Genomic DNA, 23,126 nt, shown 5'->3' with positions numbered 1-23,126 from the left:
AACCACAACCAAAAATAAATACATCAAACTTAATTAACTGCTCCTGTAGAAAAATTCTTTATTTTTAACATTGGCCAACATTTTCTGCAAAAAAACACTTAATCATCACACATTGCAGGCTAAGCAAGCTAGTTTCACAGATGAAAGCGAGTTTGTTAAAAGTATAATTTACTCGAACCACTACTGGGGTGGGCTATGTCAGCTGATCATGGTGAATGTAGGCTAGATCAATAAGCTAGTGAACTAGGCTAAGCCACAGGCAACAGGGAAAACCCAGACATTTCCATTTAGAACGTCTTCACACCACCATTATGAAGCATCCGTTTAGAACGTCTTCACACCACCATTATGAAGCATCCGTTCAGAACGTCTTCACACCACCATTATGAAGCATCCGTTCAGAACGTCTTCACACTACCATTATGAAGCATCCGTTTAGAACGTCTTCACACCACCATTATGAAGCATCCGTTCAGAACGTCTTCACACCACCATTATGAAGCATCCGTTCAGAACGTCTTCACACCACCATTATGAAGCATCCGTTCAGAACGTCTTCACACCACCATTATGAAGCATCCGTTTAGAACGTCTTCACACCACCATTATGAAGCATCCGTTCAGAACGTCTTCACACCACCATTATGAAGCATCCGTTCAGAACGTCTTCACACCACCATTATGAAGCATCCGTTCAGAACGTCTTCACACCACCATTATGAAGCATCCGTTTAGAACGTCTTCACACCACCATTATGAAGCATCCGTTTAGAACGTCTTCACACCACCATTATGAAGCATCCGTTCAGAACGTCTTCACACCACCATTATGAAGCATCCGTTTAGAACGTCTTCACACCACCATTATGAAGCATCCGTTCAGAACGTCTTCACACCACCATTATGAAGCATCCGTTTAGAACGTCTTCACACCACCATTATGAAGCATCCGTTTAGAACGTCTTCACACCACCATTATGAAGCATCCGTTTAGAACGTCTTCACACCACCATTATGAAGCATCCGTTTAGAACGTCTTCACACCACCATTATGAAGCATCCGTTTAGAACTTCTTCACACCACCATTATGAAGCATCCGTTTAGAACGTCTTCACACCACCATTATGAAGCATCCGTTTAGAACGTCTTCACACCACCATTATGAAGCATCCGTTTAGAACGTCTTCACACCACCATTATGAAGCATCCGTTTAGAACGTCTTCACACCACCATTATGAAGCATCCGTTTAGAACGTCTTCACACCACCATTATGACAAAGGATGTAAAAGGAATAATAGCACCATCTTTCGGCCCGTTGGGCACTTATCAACGGAGATGGTAGAGTTGAAACGATCAGGATTCATTTTCATGCTAATTGCAGGGTCTGTAATTCTAAGGTTAAATATAGATATTTTAATGTATTTACTACTTAAATTTTACAGCTGACATTGCATTTTCATGTTAATGTGGTGAGTTAGCCTTGGAAGGTTCGCATAGGAAACAGCACCGGAGGTTTTGGGTTTCATTAATTAAACCCCTATGGAACATTGGTATTGTAAGGTTGAATTAGAGGGTGATGCTTATGAAATGTATTCACTGATTTAGTAAGTGAAGTTATGGAGATTGTACTGCTATTAGAGAGACAGTGAGAGGCTGTTAAAGCAGCAAAGGTGGGACCAACTCCATATTAATGCCCATGATTTTGGAATGAGATGTGCAGGTGTTCACATACTTTTCATCATGTAGTGTATCTGTGACCAACAGATGCATATCTGTATTCCCAGGCATGTGAAATCCACAGATTAGGTCCTAATGAATTTATTTAAATTGACTGATTTCCTTATAGGAACTGTAACTCAGCAACATCTTTGAAATTGTTGCATGTTTGTTCAGAATATAAATGAATGGGTGCAATTAACAAAACCGTTCCAACAGGATTCTGATAGAGGTGATTACAAAATCCTATAGAATTGCTAGAATCCTATAGGGTCCAACAGTATTACTTTTTATTTCCAATAGGAAAAAAATGGGTCTAATAGGATTCCAATAGGATTCTGATACAGGTGACACAAAATTGTATAGGACTGCGAGAATCCTACAGGATCCAATATGAAACTTTTTAATTTCAATCAAATCAAATCAAATGTTATTTGTCACATGCGCCAAATACAACTTACTGTTAAATGCTTACTTACAAGCACTTAACCAATAGGAAAAAGTAGTCCCATAGGATTTCAATAGGATTCTGATTGAGGTGTTGCAAAATCCTATAGGATTGTGAGAATCCTGTGGGATTCTATTTGAAAAATCACAAATGCTATAGGATTTTTTGACTAAGGATAGGCCAACATTGCTGTTCTCCAGAATGAACGAGTAGTACGTTCCACCTAGCCACCACATTCAGCAGCGTTTTTTGGGAATCACACAACCCATCACCTGCACTTTAGGAGTGGAAGCCTTTTCTGTTAGTTTAAGTTGTTTGGGATGGCTGTGTGGATTCCGTCTGTTACTCTGTTCGTATTTGGGAACCCATTGATGGAAAAGAAACCCCTCTTGAATTTAACCTGTTGTACGATGGTATATGGAAATTGAATGTTACAGTTCATCTTACTGATGATTGCACCCAAAACATTGGCTTATTGAGGGATGTGAGATGGTGATCGCCAAGCTCCCACTGAAAAGTACCCGTTGCCAAAAACCTTATGGTGGATAGCACTTTGATGTGCAGCGGCAAGTGTTTGCTTTCCTAAAGTAGATCTTAAATCCTCGCAAAGATCCTACGTGATTGGTTTTTGGAAACTACAGTATATCTGATGAGCCAATCTGTACTTTCTGCAAAAAAGTCCCACCTGTCTCTAAAAACACACTCTCTGCAGAATGCAGCCTGTGCTCAATCTTCCAACAGGGCAAGATCAGCCATCTCTCATTCTAATTTTCCCATTATATTAGTATTTTATAGTATTTCAACAATGGTTTCACTTTCACACATGCCTCTAATTGAACACATTACTGTACTTTATGTGGATTATCTGAGGACGTGGAAACCGGCCAGTATATTTTACAATAGTTATCTTTTGTTTATTTTTAGTCCCATCCAGCTCCACTTAACCCCTCCAATCTATCTGTCACGTTCGTTGTACTGAGGAGACCTAGGCGCAGCGTGATATGTTACTTTTAATAAAGACTGACACTACACAAACGTGCCGCTATAACATAAACGTGTATACACAGGCAACTAGACATAAACAATAACCCACGAAATACCCAGAAGAAGATGGCTGCCTAAATATGGTTCCCAATCAGAGACAACGATAAACAGCTGCCTCTAATTGAGAACCAATCTAGGCAACCATAGACCTACATAAACACCTAGATGGTAAACAAACCCATAAACCTACAAAACCACTAGACAGTACAAAAACACATACATCACCCATGTCACACCCTGACCTAACCAAAACAATAAAGAAAACAAAAAATACTAAGGTCAGGGCGTGACACTATCCCTGAACACCATCCATATATTTTTCAACTGTGGTGTGTTGTTTCACTAATGTTCTGAACCTTTCTATTTACATTGATTCTACATATTGTACTTTTTTTTTTTTAATTGCTGAGAGTATTATTATAATATTGATCGATTGACTATGACTTTTTAAATCACCCAGCAGTGATCTTTGCAGAAAGGGACATAACTTGGCCGGGTGTCTGGGGGTCCTCCCATTTTTTGGGGGCATCTAAAGCACATTTCCTACATTTCTACACAATCTAATATAACCCTTGGCCCTTCTAGCCTTCTCTATTTAGAACAACAAAAATGCCAGCAAAAATACCAGCAAAAATGCCCACAGTCATCAAGCTAGGTAAGAGATGATTAAATATGTTGAAGTGATTGATAAGAATGAACTTGATCCATGATCATTCAATAATCAATATTGTGTTGGACCTTTAACCAATAGCCTGACAAATGAACAACTCTTACAAATAAAGTACAAGGACATCCTCTATATCAAATTTCAGGAAGACAACCCAGCCAACCCAAGCTGCCTACACACCCGACCCCCACCAGTCTAGTCATTAACTTAACTCTCTCCCCAACACAACTGCCTTCCCATCTTTTTTTTATGTCTCAAGGGAAAGAAAACACACATACACCTACACATTAACACACAGAAACAGTACACCTTCCATATAATTTATACCATAAGCCTATTAGTACTGTAGAGCTCTTTTTACTTGCACACAATATAGCTGGGTCTCCCTGTCCTGCCCCTAGGGGTCCACTGCCCTGCAGAACCTCAACCCAACGCACCCCACTCAGCTTTAGGATCTTAGTGAAACATTTATTATTGGTTTCAGGTGTGTTAGGCCAAGGCCAGAGTGACAACAGTACAGCAGAGCCCCAGGGACAGGACTGAGCAACCCAGCAGCTAGGGATTGCCTAAATAGGTATCTCCCCTGACGTGGGCATGTTTTCAATACAGTCTCCTTTTGTCGTACAGTGTTCCATATAAGGCATCCAGACCTTATGAAAGTTGCACAGTTTACCCTTAATCTTAAATCAAATCTAGTGATACTGTACATATCTTGACATTTCTTCCATACATTGTGGAAGGATAACCAACCTTCCAGTTAATGGCAATGCCTTTATTAGCCATTATACATTCTAGGTTACACAGTTTCTTCTGATAACAATCTCCAGTATCAACATTTCCAAGCAAACAAAAACAGGGAGAAGGGAGAATATGAAGACACGCTGAGATAAAAGAACATACTCTTTGCCAGAATTCAGCCAGCCTTCACAAGATTACAACATATGCAAATATGTTCTCTTTTACACCTCCAGCAGAATAATACCATTTCGGAGTGCATGATATTCAGTTGCATTGGCATATACAGTGGTGTGTTCTCTGGATGGTCTTAAACTGTTTTAATTTATGTCTAAGATGATATGAACACGACTGGGCAGTCTAACATATCTGTATCCATTCATCATCATCAATAGCGTCTCCCAGGTCTTCCTCACATTTTTGTTTTATATGTTTTGTGTCATCGGGAAAAGCCTCTATCAACTCTTGATACAGTTTTGAAATCAACTTTAGAGGTTTGTCAGACTGCCTTAAAATAGCATCTGGCTTGTCCAGTGTTTGCAGGACAGAGAGAATAAAGTGTTGTACCTGCAAAAATTCACCTCACCTCTGTCACAGACCGGTCTTCCCTGGCTATTTTTGTCATCCCACAGATTCTTTTGAAGCCATCTTTGTTCTGCTTTGTATGCGTTAGCCTACTTTTTGTATGTGTTAGCCTACTTTTTGTATGCGTTAGCCTACTATTTGTATGCGTTAGCCTACTTTTTGTATGCGTTAGCCTACTTTTTGTATGCGTTAGCCTACTATTTGTATGCGTTAGCCTACTTTTTGTGGTCTCATTGAAATAGAGTAGGCTGCCTACATAGGCCGGAGAATCACGTGGCAGTTAACTTGAATATGAAATTAACTTAAATATGATTAGACTCTAGTGTACTACTAATATTGCCACAGGGTGTGGTGCTGGCGGAAGCAAGATGAAGCAATTGGTCCCGCGCAGACCTCTACTGTGCATCATGACAGTGAAGCCTGTAATGTTATAGCTGTTTATTACTGTGTCAGTGTGAAAAGTAGGGAATTAGCTTGGGAAACTGACAGATCAACAACATTACATTGACGTACTGACTAATACAACTCACAAGTAGAAAGAAACAAAGAAATAATTAAATATTATAATTAATATTTCTCTCCATTGTCTGAGCATCCAGAACTTGATGGGTATGCTGTTTCCAGGAGTCCATCCATCCATTTGGTTCCTGCTGTTCTGACAACTACATGCATGTGTGCATTCCTTGTCTTTAGAAATTATACAATGAGGCAAAATCAGAACATGGAGGCAAGAAAAGCCATAGTCCTCTCAGTATTATCATAGATGTGCCAACATGCAAGTACACAAACTGAAATGTGCATGTACAAGCTTACAGCATACTGTTACAGTATACCATATAAATAGTTTATGTCTATGCTGTATACATCAGTCAATTAGTGAAATATATGCACTGTAGGCAGAGATCAAGGCCAGGGCAAGCAGCAGAAGGCAGACAAGGCAGAGAAAGGAAAGGACAGGGGTGGACTGAAGACAATAGAGAGAGCACCAAGCTCACCTCGGGGCAGACAGTGGTATTAGTTTGAGGACTGATTCATTAACCCTCAAGCACTGGGGATGAAATAGAATAGACCATGATCATGCTGTCTGTTTGTACCTTTACAGTTTCAGGGCTCACATTATGTTAATGCATATGCCTTGTGCTATATGCAGATATGCAATTTGCTCTATGAGCAGGAATTGGCATCAGAATACTTGTGATTGAATGTTGCCATGTTTAACTGGCAATGACGTAGGGTGACTGCTTGAGGCGGTGCCCCTCTCTGTGGAGCTCCCTCTGACTCTCCGCCCTTGGAGGCGTTTCAAATATCGCAGAGAGTAATGATCAAATATCGTCTCTATCTATATAACGTTAGCTAGCTAACGTTATTTTGCCTACCAGAAAGACCCCCAGGTAACCAAAAGGCCTTTATTCATTGTTTTGCGTGTTAGCTATTACATACTGAGAGGCGAGCCCGCGTTTTCCATCAGACTTCGACATTATTGTTCTGCGATTTCTGGGCCCTGTGGTGCGCGGATGGATTAGCTTTGTGGCAGACAATACCGAGTCTTATTATGTGCATATGCCAGCTTAATACAATGTCATCATGCCTTATATTTTACTCCACGTTATACTGGTTGGTGAGAAAGTATCGTTGTAAATAGTCCAGATGGTTGGTTGGGTTTTGGGCGTGTTGACAGGCGCATCTAGCTAAGTTGCTAGCTACTGTTGCTAACCATTATTAGCTAGCTTCAGTTGATGTTGTCAGCTGACGTTTGCTAGAACAGTCTTAGTTAGCTAACTAACGATGCTAAGCTATCTGTGCATTGATGCTTAACTGTGCTCCTTGATTCTGAAGTATATATATATATAGATGTATATAGATCGTTATTTGTTACCCGAACATAGCTAGACTAGATGCGGGCGAGGTTTTGTCAGGAATGTTTATCATTAGCCTAACGTTAGTTAACCTATTGAGATTGTGTTGAAGATGGAGCCTTTTCCAACATGCCATGCATGTGTTTATTGTATTATCATTTAACACACTATGTTTGGCATTACTTTGCTAACTAGTTCAATCGATGTTTGCTAGTGTCGCAGACTCGCAGTTAACTAATGTAGCTAACTTAACTAGTTAGTGAGTGTAGCTAAGCCATCTAACCGTACCCAGCCAAAATATTGAACTCACCCCAGCCAGCCAGTCTGCCATATCATAGCTTGCCAGACTCTGTTGCCATGTTTTTTGGCAAATCTTTACATATCGCTCAGCTATTTGCAAATAAAACCATATATGTTATGTTTGCAAGTAACTAATTTGGCTAGCTAACGTTAGTTAGATAACTAACGTTAGATTACTAACATATTGTTGACGAAATATGCACTTCATGTGTTAAAGCTGTTTACCCCAAACTGCATGGATCAATATGAAATCTGACAAGGCAGCCTCTCTCCTGAGAATGCATTAGTGGAGAATCGCATGGTTTGTCCTTTCAAATAGAGCTGTAGCACAGCCATTTTAACCACAACTAGCGCGGTATTGTAATGGCTACGTTTTGTCTTTAGATCTCTTCTCAGACATTGCGTTAGGCAAGCTAATGGTTCTACTGAATTATGTCTGCACTTTGTACACAAGTGCTATTGGTGTAGGCCAGAGTATCATACTGATGCTTTCATGAATACATTGCATCATGTTTTCTAATTTCACATTGGTATGATAACTATGGAAATGACTGCACTATTGACATACCAGCACTCATTCCTACTTAAAATAGATGTCACATAAAAAATGGTGACTCACTTTGTTTTCATATTTCCATTACAGTTGAATTTGTAAGGCCTAAGGAAAACACACAGAGGTCATCATGGGTGACGACAGTGAGTGGATGAAGTTGCCCATCGACCAGAAGTGTGAACACAAGGTGATTACCCCTTCACACACACACACACACACACACTATAAAACAAACCTGACTTTCCTCAGTGTTGAATCCTTGCTGGATGCATTTCAGCAGCTGTGGTTTTGTTTCATAAAATGGTATTCAATAGCACACTCAGTATTCTTATTGTAAAATCATTTATAGAGCAGCTTTTATTGAACATGTTTTTTTTCCCCACAAAACATCTAATCTAATTTAGACTGGATTTCCAGCAGCATAGAGCTAGTCTGGAGAAGACTTATTGGCTTGTTCCAAAAGGATAACTTAAAACCCAGTAACGCTTATGATTTACAGTTTCTAATCCCTCTTCAGAGTTTCTCTCAATTGATCGAAACCCCTTACTGACTGCTTCAATCACAATGGATTGATTATATGCTAGCCCAATCAACAGCCTAGAAGGCCCATTTTAAATTTGTTTCTCTACCCTGCCATTCCAACTAGAATCTGGATCACATCACCCTATCCCTTAGTTATAAACTCGAAATGACCTTGACTCCCTCTCCTCACAATGCTCACTATTCTCCTGCTTCATCTCAACCAAGGTATGGAAGGCCAGACTAAATGGCTATGAAGAAGCCCTGAAGCTCTTCCAGCGTATAGAGGACGAGAAGAGCCCAGAATGGGGCAAATACCTGGGCCTGCTTAAGAAGTTTGTGACAGACTCAAATGCTGTGGCCCAGCTCAAGGGTCTCGAGGCAGCACTTGCTTATGTTGAGAATGCTCATTTGGCTGGCAAGTAAGTATTAAACATTCATCTGTCATCTGACTACACAGACTGTAATGTGTAAAAATGAGTAATACCTAACTTGTTTTCAGTCTTTAGGCTACTTGAATATCTCCTGATGTAAACACTGTTTAAATAATTAATTAATAGGCCTAACGTATAACCTGGGTCTACAGGTTAGGTGATTTCATAGAATTATAATACATGACTCATCGTAATTATTTGGGTGAATATAACAACAGTCTCCCAGTGAAAGCTTTCTGTGTTATAGGTACTGCTCTCTGTGTGAATATGGGCTTGTTGTGGAAAGCTCCAGTAAGCTGCAACACAGTCAGGAGAAATGTGATGCCTGTCTGATATTTATTTATGGCTAGTCAGTCTGACATCATAGCCATCTATTGTGTGCAGCCTATTGGGCAAGGATTACACTATTGAATGACTGGTAGATACTGAGTTTAGCTAAAAGGTGGTATTTCCAGATGACCTCTTACACCCCCTGGACAGCTTCTGGTTATGAACAACATGGTATTATATTATACAAAAACAATCACTTGCATTCTACAATGGTATCTAATATCAAATATTGTTTCCACAAACCCTTGTTATATGATGTACACTCCACAGTATGTATCCCACCTTTTACATAATTTCAATGGCTTGTATTTGAATGGTTGGCTAAGTATTCTTCTCTGTATTGTGCTTGTGTTCCAGAACATCAGGAGAGGTGGTGTCTGGAGTGGTCAGTAAAGTGTTTAACCAGCCTAAAGCCAGGGCCAAAGAGCTGGGCTCCGACATCTGCCTCATGTACATAGAGATCGAGAGGGCTGAGGTGGTTCAGGACGAGCTCATCAAAGGCCTCGATAACAAAAACCCTAAGATTGTTGTCACCTGTATTGAAACTTTAAGGAAGGCACTTAGGTGAGTTGTTCAATTTCATAGTTTTCCTAGAGATTTCTCCAACCAATTAATTCTCTTTTTTTACCATTGCTATTTTCATTACATACATAGGCCTAAATTCTGAAATGTGACATTATTTTTTAAATTTTATTTCCAGTGAATTTGGCTCCAAGATTATTACCCTGAAGCCAGTGGTGAAAGTTTTGCCCAAACAGTTTGAGTCGAGAGAAAAGGCAGTCCGAGATGAGGCCAAACTACTCTCAGTAGAGATCTATAAATGGATCCGGGATGCTCTGCGACCTCCTCTCCAGGGCATCAACTCTGTTCAGGTGTGATGACACTTTTGAACACTTTCATACACATCCTCTCTGCCTTCTCAAAACGTATAGGAGAATAAGTTCTGAGGGGAGGGACGTTGGACCTTCTCCAATAATAGGATTATAGCATGGAATTGTGGAAAGACAAATTGAGATGCAGCCAGAGTTTCCGTATGCTCATGTGCAGTATGGGTCTCCCTAAATGCCGGATCAACCGATGAATGGGATGTCTAACAGTTGGGTATCTTCCTCTTTCTTCCACAGTTGAAAGAGCTGGAAGAGGAGTGGGTGAAGCTGCCAACAACGGCCCCTAAACAAAGTCGCTTCCTCCGCTCCCAGCAGGCCCTCAAGGCCAAGTTTGAACAGCAGCAGGCGGCTGGAGGAGACGAGGCAGACGGTAGGCTTTCTCATAAATAGTTTTGATGTTCGCATTTAAGCTTTTTATTCCCCCCCCTTTTCCTAGCCTGGGTGGCGGTGTGTTTGTGCTATCTTGCCCACTCTTTATGGAAATGTTGGCTAGATGGCACAGTCAGATCTGTGACTAGGCTGCTTTTTACCCCCTGCAGCTTAATTCCATTTGTGGAACAATTGTTCTTCATCAATGGCGTTTGAGAGTGAATTTGTGCAATGCTTTATATCTTTGTGAAAGTGAACTTTAAATGCCCAGGTGTTGTTGACAGATAAGAAGATTGACGTATGATGGAAACTGGTCTTGAGAAAGGCCTTTGTGCTGAAGCGTCGACATCAAACCGTCTCCAATATATCCCCTCGTCTTTTTTTCTTCCTCACTACTCTTACTAATGAGATGGGTCTAGGACTACAATATCAGATGGTCTCAGTCTGTAAACTCTTTCAGGAGATGACGATGACGAACCTGCACCTCAAGTTGATCCTTATGAGCTGCTGGAACCAGTGGAGATCCTCTCAAAACTACCTAAAGACTTCTATGACAAAATTGTAAGTTTGGGCCCCTGTGTTTTAGGAAAGGCCCTATTGGATCTTTGGATGTGATGTAATGCTGAATGTGTCGTAAATTATTTTATATAATAAGTTTCACTGCAATTTTGTTTCTTGTAACAACTAACTGATTTTTATCTGACCATAGGAGGCCAAAAAATGGCAGGAGAGGAAAGAGGCCTTAGAAGCATTGGAGACCTTGGCTAAAAACCCTAAATTGGAGAACGGTGACTATGGGGACTTGGTCAGAGCACTAAAAAAGGTACAGTAACATGCATATCTGCTTAATGGAGTTGCCAGGGATCCTGGGAAATGGAATGTGTCTCAAGGAAGGAAGTAGGTCGGTCGACAATGGAAAAATCTACTGAACAACTCTGTCTTGTTTTCCAGGTTATTGGGAAAGATGCAAATGTTATGTTGGTGACCTTGGCAGCCAAATGTTTGGCTGGACTAGCTGCTGGGCTCCGGAAGAAGTTTGGAACATATGCAGGACATGTAAGTTAACTAGCTAGCTATCCTCATGGCAGAGGGAACGTCTCTTTATACATCTTGATTTCTGACTAAACATAAGTACTTATATGTTATGCGCAATGTTTTCAAGGTGGTGCCAACAATTTTAGAAAAGTTTAAAGAGAAGAAACCTCAAGTGGTCCAGGCCTTGCAAGAGGCTATTGATGCAGTCTTCCTTACTGTGAGTATACTGTTTCATCCAGTGTAGATGCGTATAGATTGCATTTGGATTACTGTTAGTGTTATTTGGGTTGTTAATTCGATTAGTTCCTCAATTTCTTGATTAACCTGGAAGCCAGCCGCACCAATGTGTCGGAGGAAACACTGTACAACTGACGACCGTGACAATGCATGCTCTCGGCCCGCCACATGAGTCTCTAGAGCGCAATGGGATATCCCGGCCAGCCAAACCCTTCCCTAACCCTGACGATGCTGGGCCAATTATACGCAGCCTCATGGGTCTCCCGGCTGCGACACAGCTCGGGATTGAAGCCAAATCTGTAGTGACTCCACTAGCACTGCCTTAGATTGCTGCGCCACTCGGGAGGCCCTCAATGTCTTGTTTTTGACACAATGCTATCCATGTTTTTCAGACAACTCTCCAGAATATCAGTGAGGATGTATTGGGGGTGATGGACAATAAGAACCCTTCCATCAAACAACAGGCCTCTCTGTTCCTGGCCAGAAGCTTCCGCCACTGTACCCAAGCCACATTGCCAAAGAGCATGCTCAAAGCTTTTTGCCCTGCATTTCTCAAGGTATCTGAACATTTCCTATTTCTAAGCAGGCAAATTCCGGGCTGGTTTCCCAGACACAGATTAAGCGTTGTCCTCGACTAAAATGCATGCTTAGTCAAGACTCTAACATTGTAAATGCTTTTTAGTCTAGGACTAGCCTTTATCTGTGTCTGGGAAAATGGCCCTCTGTTCAAATTATGCTCTGTCCACCAATTTGTGATTGAGTGTGTGGAGTAATGCTCCTACTCCTGATCTCTTGATTAACCCTCTCAGCAAGTGAATGATTCGGCCCCAGAGGTGAGAGATGCTGCGTATGAAGCTTTGGGTACAGCCATGAAGGTGGTGGGTGAGAAGGCTGTCAACCCATTCCTGGCTGATCTGGATAAACTCAAGCTTGACAAGGTGAGGCTAGGGCTGTTGCGATGACGTATTACCGCCACACCGGCGGTCACGAGTCATGAAGGCAGTCAAATTCCTCGTCACCGTTTAGTCACGGTAATGATGATTCTCCAAGTAGTAATGCTGCTGATGGTCATTAGTAGCCAACCAAACTTGCTAACTGCCTGGTACTCAGCACTCTATTGTCCCTCTAATCACTCTGACATCAATGCAAATGTGTTCGAAGATCTAATCTAACACTTCATGAGAGCCCATGAGCTCATGTTGTGCAACATTTCTATAGGCTATGCAATTGTGCGAGAAAACAGAGTGATGGCCTCTATTAAAAAGAGGAGGATCCCAACAGCTTTCTATAGGCTAGCCCTACTATATTTATTTCTCAACTTTCCCAATATTAAGCACATTGCTTATCTTTACAACAGGAGTATAGCCTACCTGGCTGGCATGAAAATTAACCACAAGAAAAGTGTCCTCCATTCACTATTTAAGTGCATAGATGACATGATTTTATCCCGCTACCCCTGTTTGGAGACTGGACCATTGTCATGCACCCGTCTAAATCCAAACTTCACACTTATATGTTGATGGATTCTGGGTGCTAAACTCCTAAACTTGGGATAAGGTTAATTATCAGGTATCCTATTGAAATATTGAGTGCTATGGTTTAGAGGGTCTACACCAGAAGTTAATGGTTATCTGTAGGAGGAAGGTATATAGTGTGTGCAACTAAGCTTGGAATGTACTGAGTGCAGGGAAACCGATCACATGTGGCAGGCATTGATAAGGGGGGACAGCCATGGATTAATGATGAAGGGGGTCTAGGTCAGGTCACGTTAAGGGAGAAATAAAAGTTTATGGCCCGTATCACTTAGTGTCCTGCCTTGCAGTAAAGATACAATGTTTGTACAGATGTGTAGGAGGAGACTCGGCCTAGGAAGAAGGGTTAAATATCAGTCCTTGTACAAATGTGTAGGAGGAGACTCGGCCTAGGAGGAAGGGTTAAATATATGTGCTTGTGTGAAAAGGTTTTTGTCTAATGCAGCTGTATTGATCCTCTGGGAAGAATAAACTTGGTTAAGCTTTCATAGTGTCACTATGAAATTAGAACCTGACAAGATTAAATCAAGAATAGTCTGATGGGTGACAGTATTAGCCGATCACTTGTGAATGAAATATTATCACTTGTGAATGATGCCCAGCATAAGAAACTGCGCTTATAATGTGATGAAATAACCTAATAGTTAAAAATATATATATTTTACCCCCTTTTCTCCACAGTTTCGTGGTATCCAATTGTTAGTAGTTACTATCTTGTCTCATCACTACAACTCCCGTACGAGCTCGGGAGAGACGAAGGTCGAAAGCCATGCGTCCACACAACCCAACCAAGCCGCACTACTTCTTAACACAGCATCCAACCCGGAAGCCAGCCGCACCAATGTGTCAGAGGAAACACTGCACCTGGCGACCTGGTTAGCGTGCACTGCGCCCGGTCCGCCACAGGGGTCGCTAGTGCTCGATGAGACAAGGATATCCCTACCATCAAGTTTTTTTTAGGGTGCATTATGGCCACACAAAGGGATGCCGTTGGGAAATTCGAGGCATTATCAAGTGCTTGTCAAATTGTGAAGAGACTGATGAAGTGCGGCTTTTCAAGTCCTCATTACAAATGTATTAAATCAAAATGTATAGCCCAACGTTTGTATAACTAAAGTTAAATTACTAACTCTAAATTAAGCATATAGGAGTACACCTTTTTTTGTTAACCGCTCAACACAGATTAGCCGCATGTGTTACTCCCTTAAATCATTAGGAGAAAATATCCTTTCTATTTTAATTCAGCTTTGTTCAGTTGTATTCTTCAAATTATAAAATAATGCCACGGAATTCTAAGCAAATGTTGTCTGCTAAATGAACTATGTAGCCAGAGCCATTTGTCATAGCCAGATCAGGACCTAACATGAGGACACCTCAGAGTATGCTATTCTGTTCTTCTGAAATAGACTATGTTTTCTTCATATCATGTTTCTTCAGACCTAAAATAAATCATGGATTTGTGATGGTGTAGGCTATATTAAATGGATTTAAAATGTAGATGTTCCAAAGGTCTGCATCAGTTGCTTGTGTGGAAGCCAGGAGATGCTAAATGTGGTTGTCAATTACCGTGAGACCGACAGTTATTTGCTTGATAGTCACCGGCTGACAATTTTGTGACCGCCACAGCCCTAGGCAAGTCTATATAAAAGATGTATCAGTCTATCATTTTCTCTCATATATATATATATGAGAGAAAATGATAGACTGATACATCTTTTATATAGACTTGCCTAGGGCTGTGGCGGTCACAAAATTCATTTATTTATTTATTTATATATAGTTATATTTATTTATATATATATTATATATATTATATATAATATATATATATATATATAATATATATAATATATATATAAATAAATATAACTATATATAAATAAATAAATATATGAATTTTGTGATAAATTAAGGATTAAGGATAAGGAATATATATATATAATATATATATATATATATATTATATATATATATATATTATATATATATATTCCTTATCAGTATCCTTATTATTGTTATCTTGTGTTGCTTATCCTGTGAAAAACTAGTTCACCCCTTCAGACTAGTTGAGGTCAATGTAGATGAGTTCTTTATTGGATAGGGGTAATATTATGAGTGAGTGAGGTTGTACCCTTTTGAAGTTTAGCTGTTAAAGAGTTGACGACAAATGAAATGACCTGACCTCCATCTCTAAATGAACAGATTAAAGAAAGTGCTGATAAAGTGGAGCTGCTGGGAAAGAAAGGAGGTGGAGGGGCGGAGAAGAAGGCACCTGCTGCAAAGGTAGCACCGCCTGCAAAGGTAGCACCGCCTGCTGAGAATCCAGCTAGGTCCTCTGGACCACCCAAGAAGGCCTCAGCAGCTAAGGTGTGATTGGGTGATTGATTATACAATTATAATGCATATAAAGCCACTCCGGCCTGAGACAACATTACAAAGTGAATCCCAGGCTACCAGTTTTGTTAACCAGGCTCACTACACTGCCCCTAATGAGACACAGGAACCATAGTAGTAGTAGTAGTAATAATAATGCATCTATATAGCGCCTTTCCACCTCAAGTAGGTGCTCAAAGTGCTTTGCATAGTAAAGTGGGGAAAGTCACCACTTCCACCACCAATGTGTAGCAACCAGTTGGGTGATGCACAGCAATCAATTTGTGCCGGAACTCTCACCATACATCAGCTATCATGGTGAGGAGTGATGAATGCCAATTGGGGATTCGGGCAATGATTAGGTGGCCAACTACTATTAATAAAAAGTTATATTTTGTGTTTTCATTATTTTTGCAGTCTGGTGGACCTCCTAAGAAAGGGAAATCTGCCTCTGCTCTGAGTGCCAAAGGAAAGAAAGTTCCTGAAACAAAGGAATTCATAGAGACAGAGCTATCGGTAAGTTGGCTCATAACGTTTCACGGCTGTTTCGCAGATTGTAATGTACAACCATTTCACCATGTTTTGATGCTTTAGTGATCTGTTTCAACATGAGTGAAGCAGTCGTCTCTATGGTTGGCTCTGGCCCCGGTTCCTCTCTAGGTTTCTTCTTTCTAGGGAGTTTTTACTATTTTCATTAACTTGAGTGCGTTCTTCTGTCTGTGTCCTCTAGATTGAAGTATGTGAGGAGAAGTCGGCCGCGGTTCTCCCTGCCTCCTGCATGCAGCTGCTGGACTCTGCTAACTGGAAGGAGAGACTGGCCAGCATGGAGGAGTTTCAGAAGGTAACTAGTTTTGACCTTGTATAGTTTGACTTCTTTTTTGCTCATACAGTGCTTCCCCTTTTCCACATTTTGTTACGTTACAGCCTTATTCTAAAATGTATTAAATTGATTTATTTCACCTTTTATTTAACCAGGTAGGCAAGTTAATTTACAATTGCGACCTGGCCAAGATAAAGCAAAGCAGTTCGACACATACATCACACAGTTACACATGGAGTAAAACAAACATACAGTAGGAAAATAAGTCTATATACGATGTGAGTAAATGAGGTGAGATAAGGGAGGTAAAGGCAAAAAAAGGCCATGGTGGCGAAGTAAATACAATATAGCAAGTAACACTGGAATGGTAGATTTGCAGTGAACGAATGTGCAAAGTATAAATAATGTGGTGCAAAGGAGCAAAATAAATAAATGCAGTAGGGGAAGAGGTAGTTGTTTGGGCTAAATTATAGATGGGCTATGTACAGTAGGTACAGTAGTTATGTACAAATAGTTTTGGCTTTGTCATTATGGGGTATTGTGTGTAGATTTGGGGAACGATTTGGTCCATTTTCAAAATGTGGGTAAAGTCATACTTTCCAAATGGACTGTACCTCATAATAAGATACATTTGTGTTCTATTTAATTCGGTGCTTTTGCTCATATCATGAACATGCTCCATACAACATAATGGTATTGTCATCTGAATTCCAGTGTATTTTTAGCCTCAACAACTGGCATATAAACCTCGTTTTTTTTATTTTTTATAGCTCTAACCTGACTGGAGATTACATGTGTAAATGGGTTAGAGACATATTTTAAGTGGCGGCTTCATTTACTGTTCTTTCATGTGATTGTCATCAGGCTGTGGAGCAGATGGACAAGAATGAGATGCCATGCCAGGCTCTGGTCAGGATGCTGGCCAAGAAACCAGGCTGGAAAGAGACTAACTTCCAGGTACAGTATACCAACTTTAAACACTTACCGATAAAATGGAAGTATCACAAACAAGTATATATTTTAGTGGACAGTCCCTTTTTTTGGTATTGGACCTTGTTTTTGTCCAGCTCCTGTCATTATTTTGGATGCATGTAGAAAGAAAACGTATTCACTAGATGGATCCACCCACGTGGTCTTCATAACTGACTTTTGGCTCTTGGGTTTGTTCAGGTGATGCAGATGAAGCTCCACATTGTGGGTCTGATAGCCCAGAAGGGCTCCTTCTCCAAGACGTCTGCCTTCGTGGTGCTGGACGGCTTGGTTGATAAAATAGGAGATGTGAAGTGTGGGGGTAAAGCTAAGGAGGGCCTGACTGCTACTGCCGAGGCCTGTTCCCTCCCCTGGACTGCTGAACAGGTTTGTTGGCACTATTTGTTTATGACACTGCTATTCTGTTAGTCTGTTTTTGAATGAAAAGAACAAGACTAAGAACACAAGTAAGATAAATATCACAGGGGTCCCAGGACTGGTTTGGAGATTAGTATGTCATATGTCTGTTCTACAAAATATATATTCCCAAATATTAAATTTTTCTGTTAACTGACATGCAGGATTGTTGATTACGTTCTGATATATATCATTAAATGGTCTATAATGGACATCACAGTGGCGCTCAACTCAGACAGCAGTGTCTATCCTACTGTAGTTGCTGGCAAAGCCGATTCATTCAAAGCCGATTCTTTAGAACTTTCCAGTGCTACTATCTTTGCCATGTAACGGTGTTAATGAAACTAAATCAGACAGCCCCCATAGTTGACCTATGACCTAGTCTGCTAGTTGCGGTGTGTTCTATGCAAGGTAAATATTCCTCAAGGTTCAAGTCGCGAGAGCCATAAGAGGGGAAACGTGTATTCTGACAAGCAGTCAGTGCACAACAATTCTTAATGCAATTGTGAGAACACTTTTGAAAGAGGTTTTGGCAAATATTTTGAAAGCAGTTTTGGCTTTAGATTTTTTTTAAAGAGGGGAGAACCCTGCTTTTCCCTAAAAGCATGATGATGGTCATTACGTTCTTACATGAAAGGGAGTTTAACTTGGCCCCAACCAATCAAACTGAGATCCTCTTAAGTTTCAGTCATGGGCCTTTTTTATTTTTTTCAACCGGTCCCTGGCCTGGTCTGTAATGATTTGACTGGGATAGGGTCCAAGGCAGACAACATGAAAGAGGATTACTGGTTTATAGATATGATTCCACGTTCTCTAAGAACGTCGCCTGATGGTCCTAAGGGAACATTCTCTGTGGGACCTTTGTCTAGTTCCCTGTACGTTCCCAGGACTTCACTGAGGACCATGTCAGGACCTTTTTAGGACGTTCCCAGGACTTTCATGGACATCGCGTAGTTGTTCACTAATGTGCTTCATCCCTCAGGTGGTCTCCATGGTTTTTGCACAGAAGAATCCAAAAAATCAAGCTGAAACCCTCAACTGGTTGTCTAACGCCATGAAGGAATTTGGATTTACTGGGTTAGTCTTGCTTTCCATTATTGGAGGCGTATTCATCTACCAATAACAGTATCAAAGCCTTCGCTGTCCTATGATTTAGATATTTTAATTCACCAAATCATTGTGGTAACACAAGTCTGCAGGTAAAATGCTTTGTGTTATAAACATTTATGAAAATGTGTATCCCCTGCAGCATCAATGTGAAGGGTTTCATCAACAACGTAAAGACGGCGTTGGGAGCGACCAACCCTGCGGTGCGGACAGCAGCCATCACCCTCCTAGGAGTCATGTACCTGTACATGGGAGCTCCTCTACGCATGTTCTTTGAGGATGAGAAACCTGCCCTGCTGAAACAGATAGATGATGAGTTTGAAAAGGTAGGAAAAAACATGTGAGCAGCATGTTGAGTGAAGTAAACAATATAAGTATTTGATGTATGTCTTTTTTTCCTTCTTCCTAATGACTGGCCTCTTTTTGAAATTGGTAGCTAGAGGTTTATTTCAACTTTGATCTGTTCGGTCTACATAAGATGAATCTCTTGTGAACAGACTATTTAAACATTCTGGTACCGTCGATCTGTCATCAGGCTTTAGGCTGCATGAGATAACGAGCAGAATTAGTTCAGTGTTTGTGTTTTCGTCACTGGTTATTTTTGACGAATCGGGTTTGGGCGAAGGCAGTGGTTCAACTGGGGGTGGGGATATCCTGCCTGGTTAAAAACAGCCGGAATTATCAGGGGGGTGGGGCTGATTTATTTTGCAAGGGTGATGTTAATCGGTTAGCTGCTGAAAATACATGCTTAATGGTCTACAGGTTATTTTCATAACTTTGTGGAATTAAATTGGTGCGTATGTATTTTTGTTAGTCGTCGGGCATTTCATTTATCACAGCATACAGACCCTAGTTTGAGGAGCTGAATAGCCTACCACCTGTCAGTCAGCACGAGAGTAGCTCCTTAAAAAGCCTGTAGGTTACTGGAGTGAAACCTGCTTTTATAAGCCCAGTCATTGGCAACAAATAACAATTCTAAATGCATTCGCGTGTTAACTTTGGTGTCCACGATACCCCCTTTTTTTCTTTTGGTGAAGCGCACCCATTTGCCTTAAGGGTTCATAGGCTATAGACTGCTTACTCTTGACTATCAGCACATCACCCACTTTTCAATGCGAGCTGGAGGCAGGGTAGTGTAATGCGAGCTGGAGGCAGGGTAGTGTAATGCGAGCTGGAGGCAGGGTAGTGTAATGCGAGCTGGAGGCAGGGTAGTGTAATGCGAGCTGGAGGCAGGGTAGTGTAATGCGAGCTGGAGGCAGGGTAGTGTAATGCGAGCTGGAGGCAGGGTAGTGTAATGCGAGCTGGAGGCAGGGTAGTGTAATGCGAGCTGGAGGCAGGGTAGTGTAATGCGAGCTGGAGGCAGGGTAGTGTAATGCGAGCTGGAGGCAGGGTAGTGTAATGCGAGCTGGAGGCAGGGTAGTGTAATGCGAGCTGGAGGCAGGGTAGTGTAATGCGAGCTGGACGTCTTACTTTGAAGTAAAATAGCCTTGTGAAAATCCATCCATAGAAGCTTTCAGGCAGTTATTTTCTAAAGACTTCCTTATGCCATTAAAACCTCTTTGGGCTGGGTGGGATGCTAGAGCCCCACCTCGACAACATCCGGTGAAATTGCAGAGTGCGAAATTCAAAATACAAAAATCGTAATATTAAACATTCATGAAAATACAAGTGTTGTACATCGTTTAAAAGCTTAACTTCTTGTTAATCCAGACGTTTTGTCAGATTTCAAAAAGGCTTTACAGCGTAAGCATACCATGCGATTATCTGAGGACAGCGCTCTGCATACACCAGCATTAAAAACATTTTCCAAACCAGCAGAGGCGTCACAAAAATCAGAAATAGCGATAAAATAAATCACTTACCTTTGAAGATCTTCCTCTGTTTGCAATCCCAAGGGTCCCAGCTACACAACAAATGGTCGTTTTGTTCAATGAAGTCCTTTATATCCCAAAAAAGTCAGTTTAGTTGGCGCGTTTGATTCAGTGTTCCACTCGTTCAACATGCAGACAAAGGAATCCCAAAAGTTACCGGTAAACTTCGTCCAAACAAGTCAAACAACGTTTCTAATCAATCCTCAGGTACCCTAATATGTAAATAAAAATACTACATTCTATGTTCAATACCGGTGGTAAATAACGAAGTGCGCGCCCTCATCCACACGCGCCACAAGACCACAGTCCAAATGAGAGCCATCTTGAAAGACTACAACTACTAATTTTTCAAAAAACGAGCCTGAAACCCTTTCTAAAGACTGTTGACATCTAGTGGAAGCCATAGGAACTGCAATAGACAAGCATTGGAATGGCCTCAAATTGGAGTGACCTCAAAAACAAGAAATCTGGGTTTTCGCCTGCCATATCAGTTCTGTTATACTCACAGACATTATTTTAATATTTTTAGAAACTTCAGAGTTTTCTACCCAATGCTACCAATTCTATTCATATCCTAGCTTCTGGCCCTGAGTAACAGACAGTTTACTTTGGGCATGTCAGTCATCCGAACTTCCGAATACCGCCCCCTAGCCTTAAGTTTTTAACCAGCATTACTCTCCTGTTCTATTGGATTTCATATTCACTTACTTTTGTTGTCCAGAAGCCAAAGGCACAATCCTAGTCTTATTAGCAACCCATTATACTAGTTGCTATTAGATCCCCCCCTTTTTTTTACGTTTCTAATGAAGATTTCCGTCTCTCACATGAAACTGCCCGCCGTTAGGTGTGTAATTTAGAACTGTGTTTTCCGTGAAATAACTGTTTTCCGTGAATTCTATTCATTAGCTGCTTCATTACAGCAGTTGCTTGTTCAGTAATAGGCTATAGCTTTTTTGACTGTAAGACGATAGACTTGCTATTCATGAAAAATATCCAGTCCTTGTATGCATGCATAGTATCAGGGAGGAAAAAGCGAAGCGAGAGGTTTCATTCTTGCCAAAATAAGCCCAGTGCGATTTCTATAGGCTTATTTTGGGCATAAGCTTGTCACCTGCCATCCCACCTTGCCATTGTTAGGGTGGAAACATCTCTGTTAGTATTTTCTGTTGGTCACATCATTTTACTTATTTTTTTTAAATGTAACCGTTTGTTGAGGGTCAGTTAGTCGGCAGCAACATTGACTGAAATTTGCACCCCTAGTGGAGACTTTGCAAGACCAGGAATCTAAATTTCTAATCCCCCCCCAAAACCTAATTGAGGATCGGACCAAATTACGCAATATTTTCTTTATGGTTTAACTGAGATTAACATAAGATTGATGTCAGGAAGGCAAATAAGATATGTTTATATGCACAGGTATATATTTTCCAATGTGACTGAGATTGCTGCTTTTGCCTCTTCAGATGCAAGGCCAGTCTCCTCCGGCTGCGTTCAGAGGAACCAAGAAAGGAGGAGCAGAGGAGGACGGTGAGGAGGCAGACGAACAAGAGGAGGATGGAGGAGGAGCACCTGACATCATGGATCTGCTACCTAGATCTGACGTCAGGTTTGAATTCACACACTACCTCACCGCTCCTTCTCGGCACTGTTCCACATTTTCAACAAGTATGGTGGTCCTGCTTGGATTGGTTTGGCTCATCTGGCTCAGTGTGAAAAGCCCTATAGTACTTGGACTATTTTGGTTTTGATGTTAAATGGTTTAGCCATTTCACCTTATGAATCTATTTTCTTCATCTCCTGTCAGTGATAAGATCACACAAGACATGGTGGATAAGATGGCTGATAAGAACTGGAAGATCCGTAAGGAAGGTCTGGATGAGGTGGCAGCGGTCATCTCTGAGGCCAAGTTCATCCAGCCCAGTATAGGAGAACTGCCCATGGCACTGAAGGGCCGACTCAACGACTCCAACAAGATCCTGGTAAGAAATTAACTCTGCTCTGACAGATACCATGACATAAAAAAAAATCTACATTTTAGAGATCCTAAGCGATCTGTTTTTCTCCAGGATATTGGGAGTATCAGTGCAAACATCATTTATAGATGTCCTGCCATATTGTAGGTATTTCTGACACTGAATTATGTCTCTCCCCAGTGCCAGCAAACCCTGACTATTCTTCAACAAATAGCCGTAGCGATGGGCCCAGCTCTGAAACAACATGTTAAGAGCCTGGGCATGCCCATCATCACTGTACTGGGAGACAGTAAGGTAAAGACTATCATTCTCTAAAATACCTGTACAAAGGCATAGGTAGACATTA

At 41.0% G+C, this 23,126-nt stretch overlaps 1 protein-coding gene across 3 annotated transcripts in view; it reads left to right on the top strand.

Moving 5' to 3' along the window:
* The first annotated feature begins 6,432 nt into the window (after nucleotides 1-6,432).
* Nucleotides 6,433-23,126, top strand: part of LOC110499841 (cytoskeleton-associated protein 5-A) — a 36,989-nt gene continuing 20,295 nt past the window's right edge. For 2 of the 3 annotated variants that reach the window (XM_036959106.1, XM_021576906.2), the window contains exons 1-22: nucleotides 6,433-6,589; nucleotides 7,998-8,094; nucleotides 8,655-8,848; nucleotides 9,548-9,754; nucleotides 9,891-10,062; nucleotides 10,315-10,447; nucleotides 10,907-11,007; nucleotides 11,156-11,269; nucleotides 11,398-11,502; nucleotides 11,609-11,698; nucleotides 12,111-12,275; nucleotides 12,528-12,656; nucleotides 15,453-15,617; nucleotides 16,041-16,139; nucleotides 16,354-16,464; nucleotides 17,308-17,400; nucleotides 17,614-17,799; nucleotides 18,812-18,906; nucleotides 19,079-19,262; nucleotides 22,271-22,413; nucleotides 22,612-22,786; nucleotides 22,961-23,074. In XM_036959106.1, the coding sequence (XP_036815001.1) occupies nucleotides 8,038-8,094; nucleotides 8,655-8,848; nucleotides 9,548-9,754; nucleotides 9,891-10,062; nucleotides 10,315-10,447; nucleotides 10,907-11,007; nucleotides 11,156-11,269; nucleotides 11,398-11,502; nucleotides 11,609-11,698; nucleotides 12,111-12,275; nucleotides 12,528-12,656; nucleotides 15,453-15,617; nucleotides 16,041-16,139; nucleotides 16,354-16,464; nucleotides 17,308-17,400; nucleotides 17,614-17,799; nucleotides 18,812-18,906; nucleotides 19,079-19,262; nucleotides 22,271-22,413; nucleotides 22,612-22,786; nucleotides 22,961-23,074 (2,832 nt within the window). In that variant the 5' untranslated portion in view covers nucleotides 6,433-6,589; nucleotides 7,998-8,037. Of the gene's footprint in view, nucleotides 6,590-6,791; nucleotides 6,813-7,997; nucleotides 8,095-8,654; nucleotides 8,849-9,547; nucleotides 9,755-9,890; nucleotides 10,063-10,314; nucleotides 10,448-10,906; nucleotides 11,008-11,155; nucleotides 11,270-11,397; nucleotides 11,503-11,608; nucleotides 11,699-12,110; nucleotides 12,276-12,527; nucleotides 12,657-15,452; nucleotides 15,618-16,040; nucleotides 16,140-16,353; nucleotides 16,465-17,307; nucleotides 17,401-17,613; nucleotides 17,800-18,811; nucleotides 18,907-19,078; nucleotides 19,263-22,270; nucleotides 22,414-22,611; nucleotides 22,787-22,960; nucleotides 23,075-23,126 lie in introns of those variants that run through there. The other variant, XM_036959104.1, reaches the window with a different exon arrangement.

The sequence above is a fragment of the Oncorhynchus mykiss genome, chromosome 2 (assembly GCF_013265735.2).
Source record: "Oncorhynchus mykiss isolate Arlee chromosome 2, USDA_OmykA_1.1, whole genome shotgun sequence".
Lineage (NCBI taxonomy): Eukaryota > Metazoa > Chordata > Actinopteri > Salmoniformes > Salmonidae > Oncorhynchus > Oncorhynchus mykiss.
The sequence above is the reverse complement of the archived record's forward strand: the minus strand, read 5'-3'. Positions and strand labels throughout refer to the sequence as shown.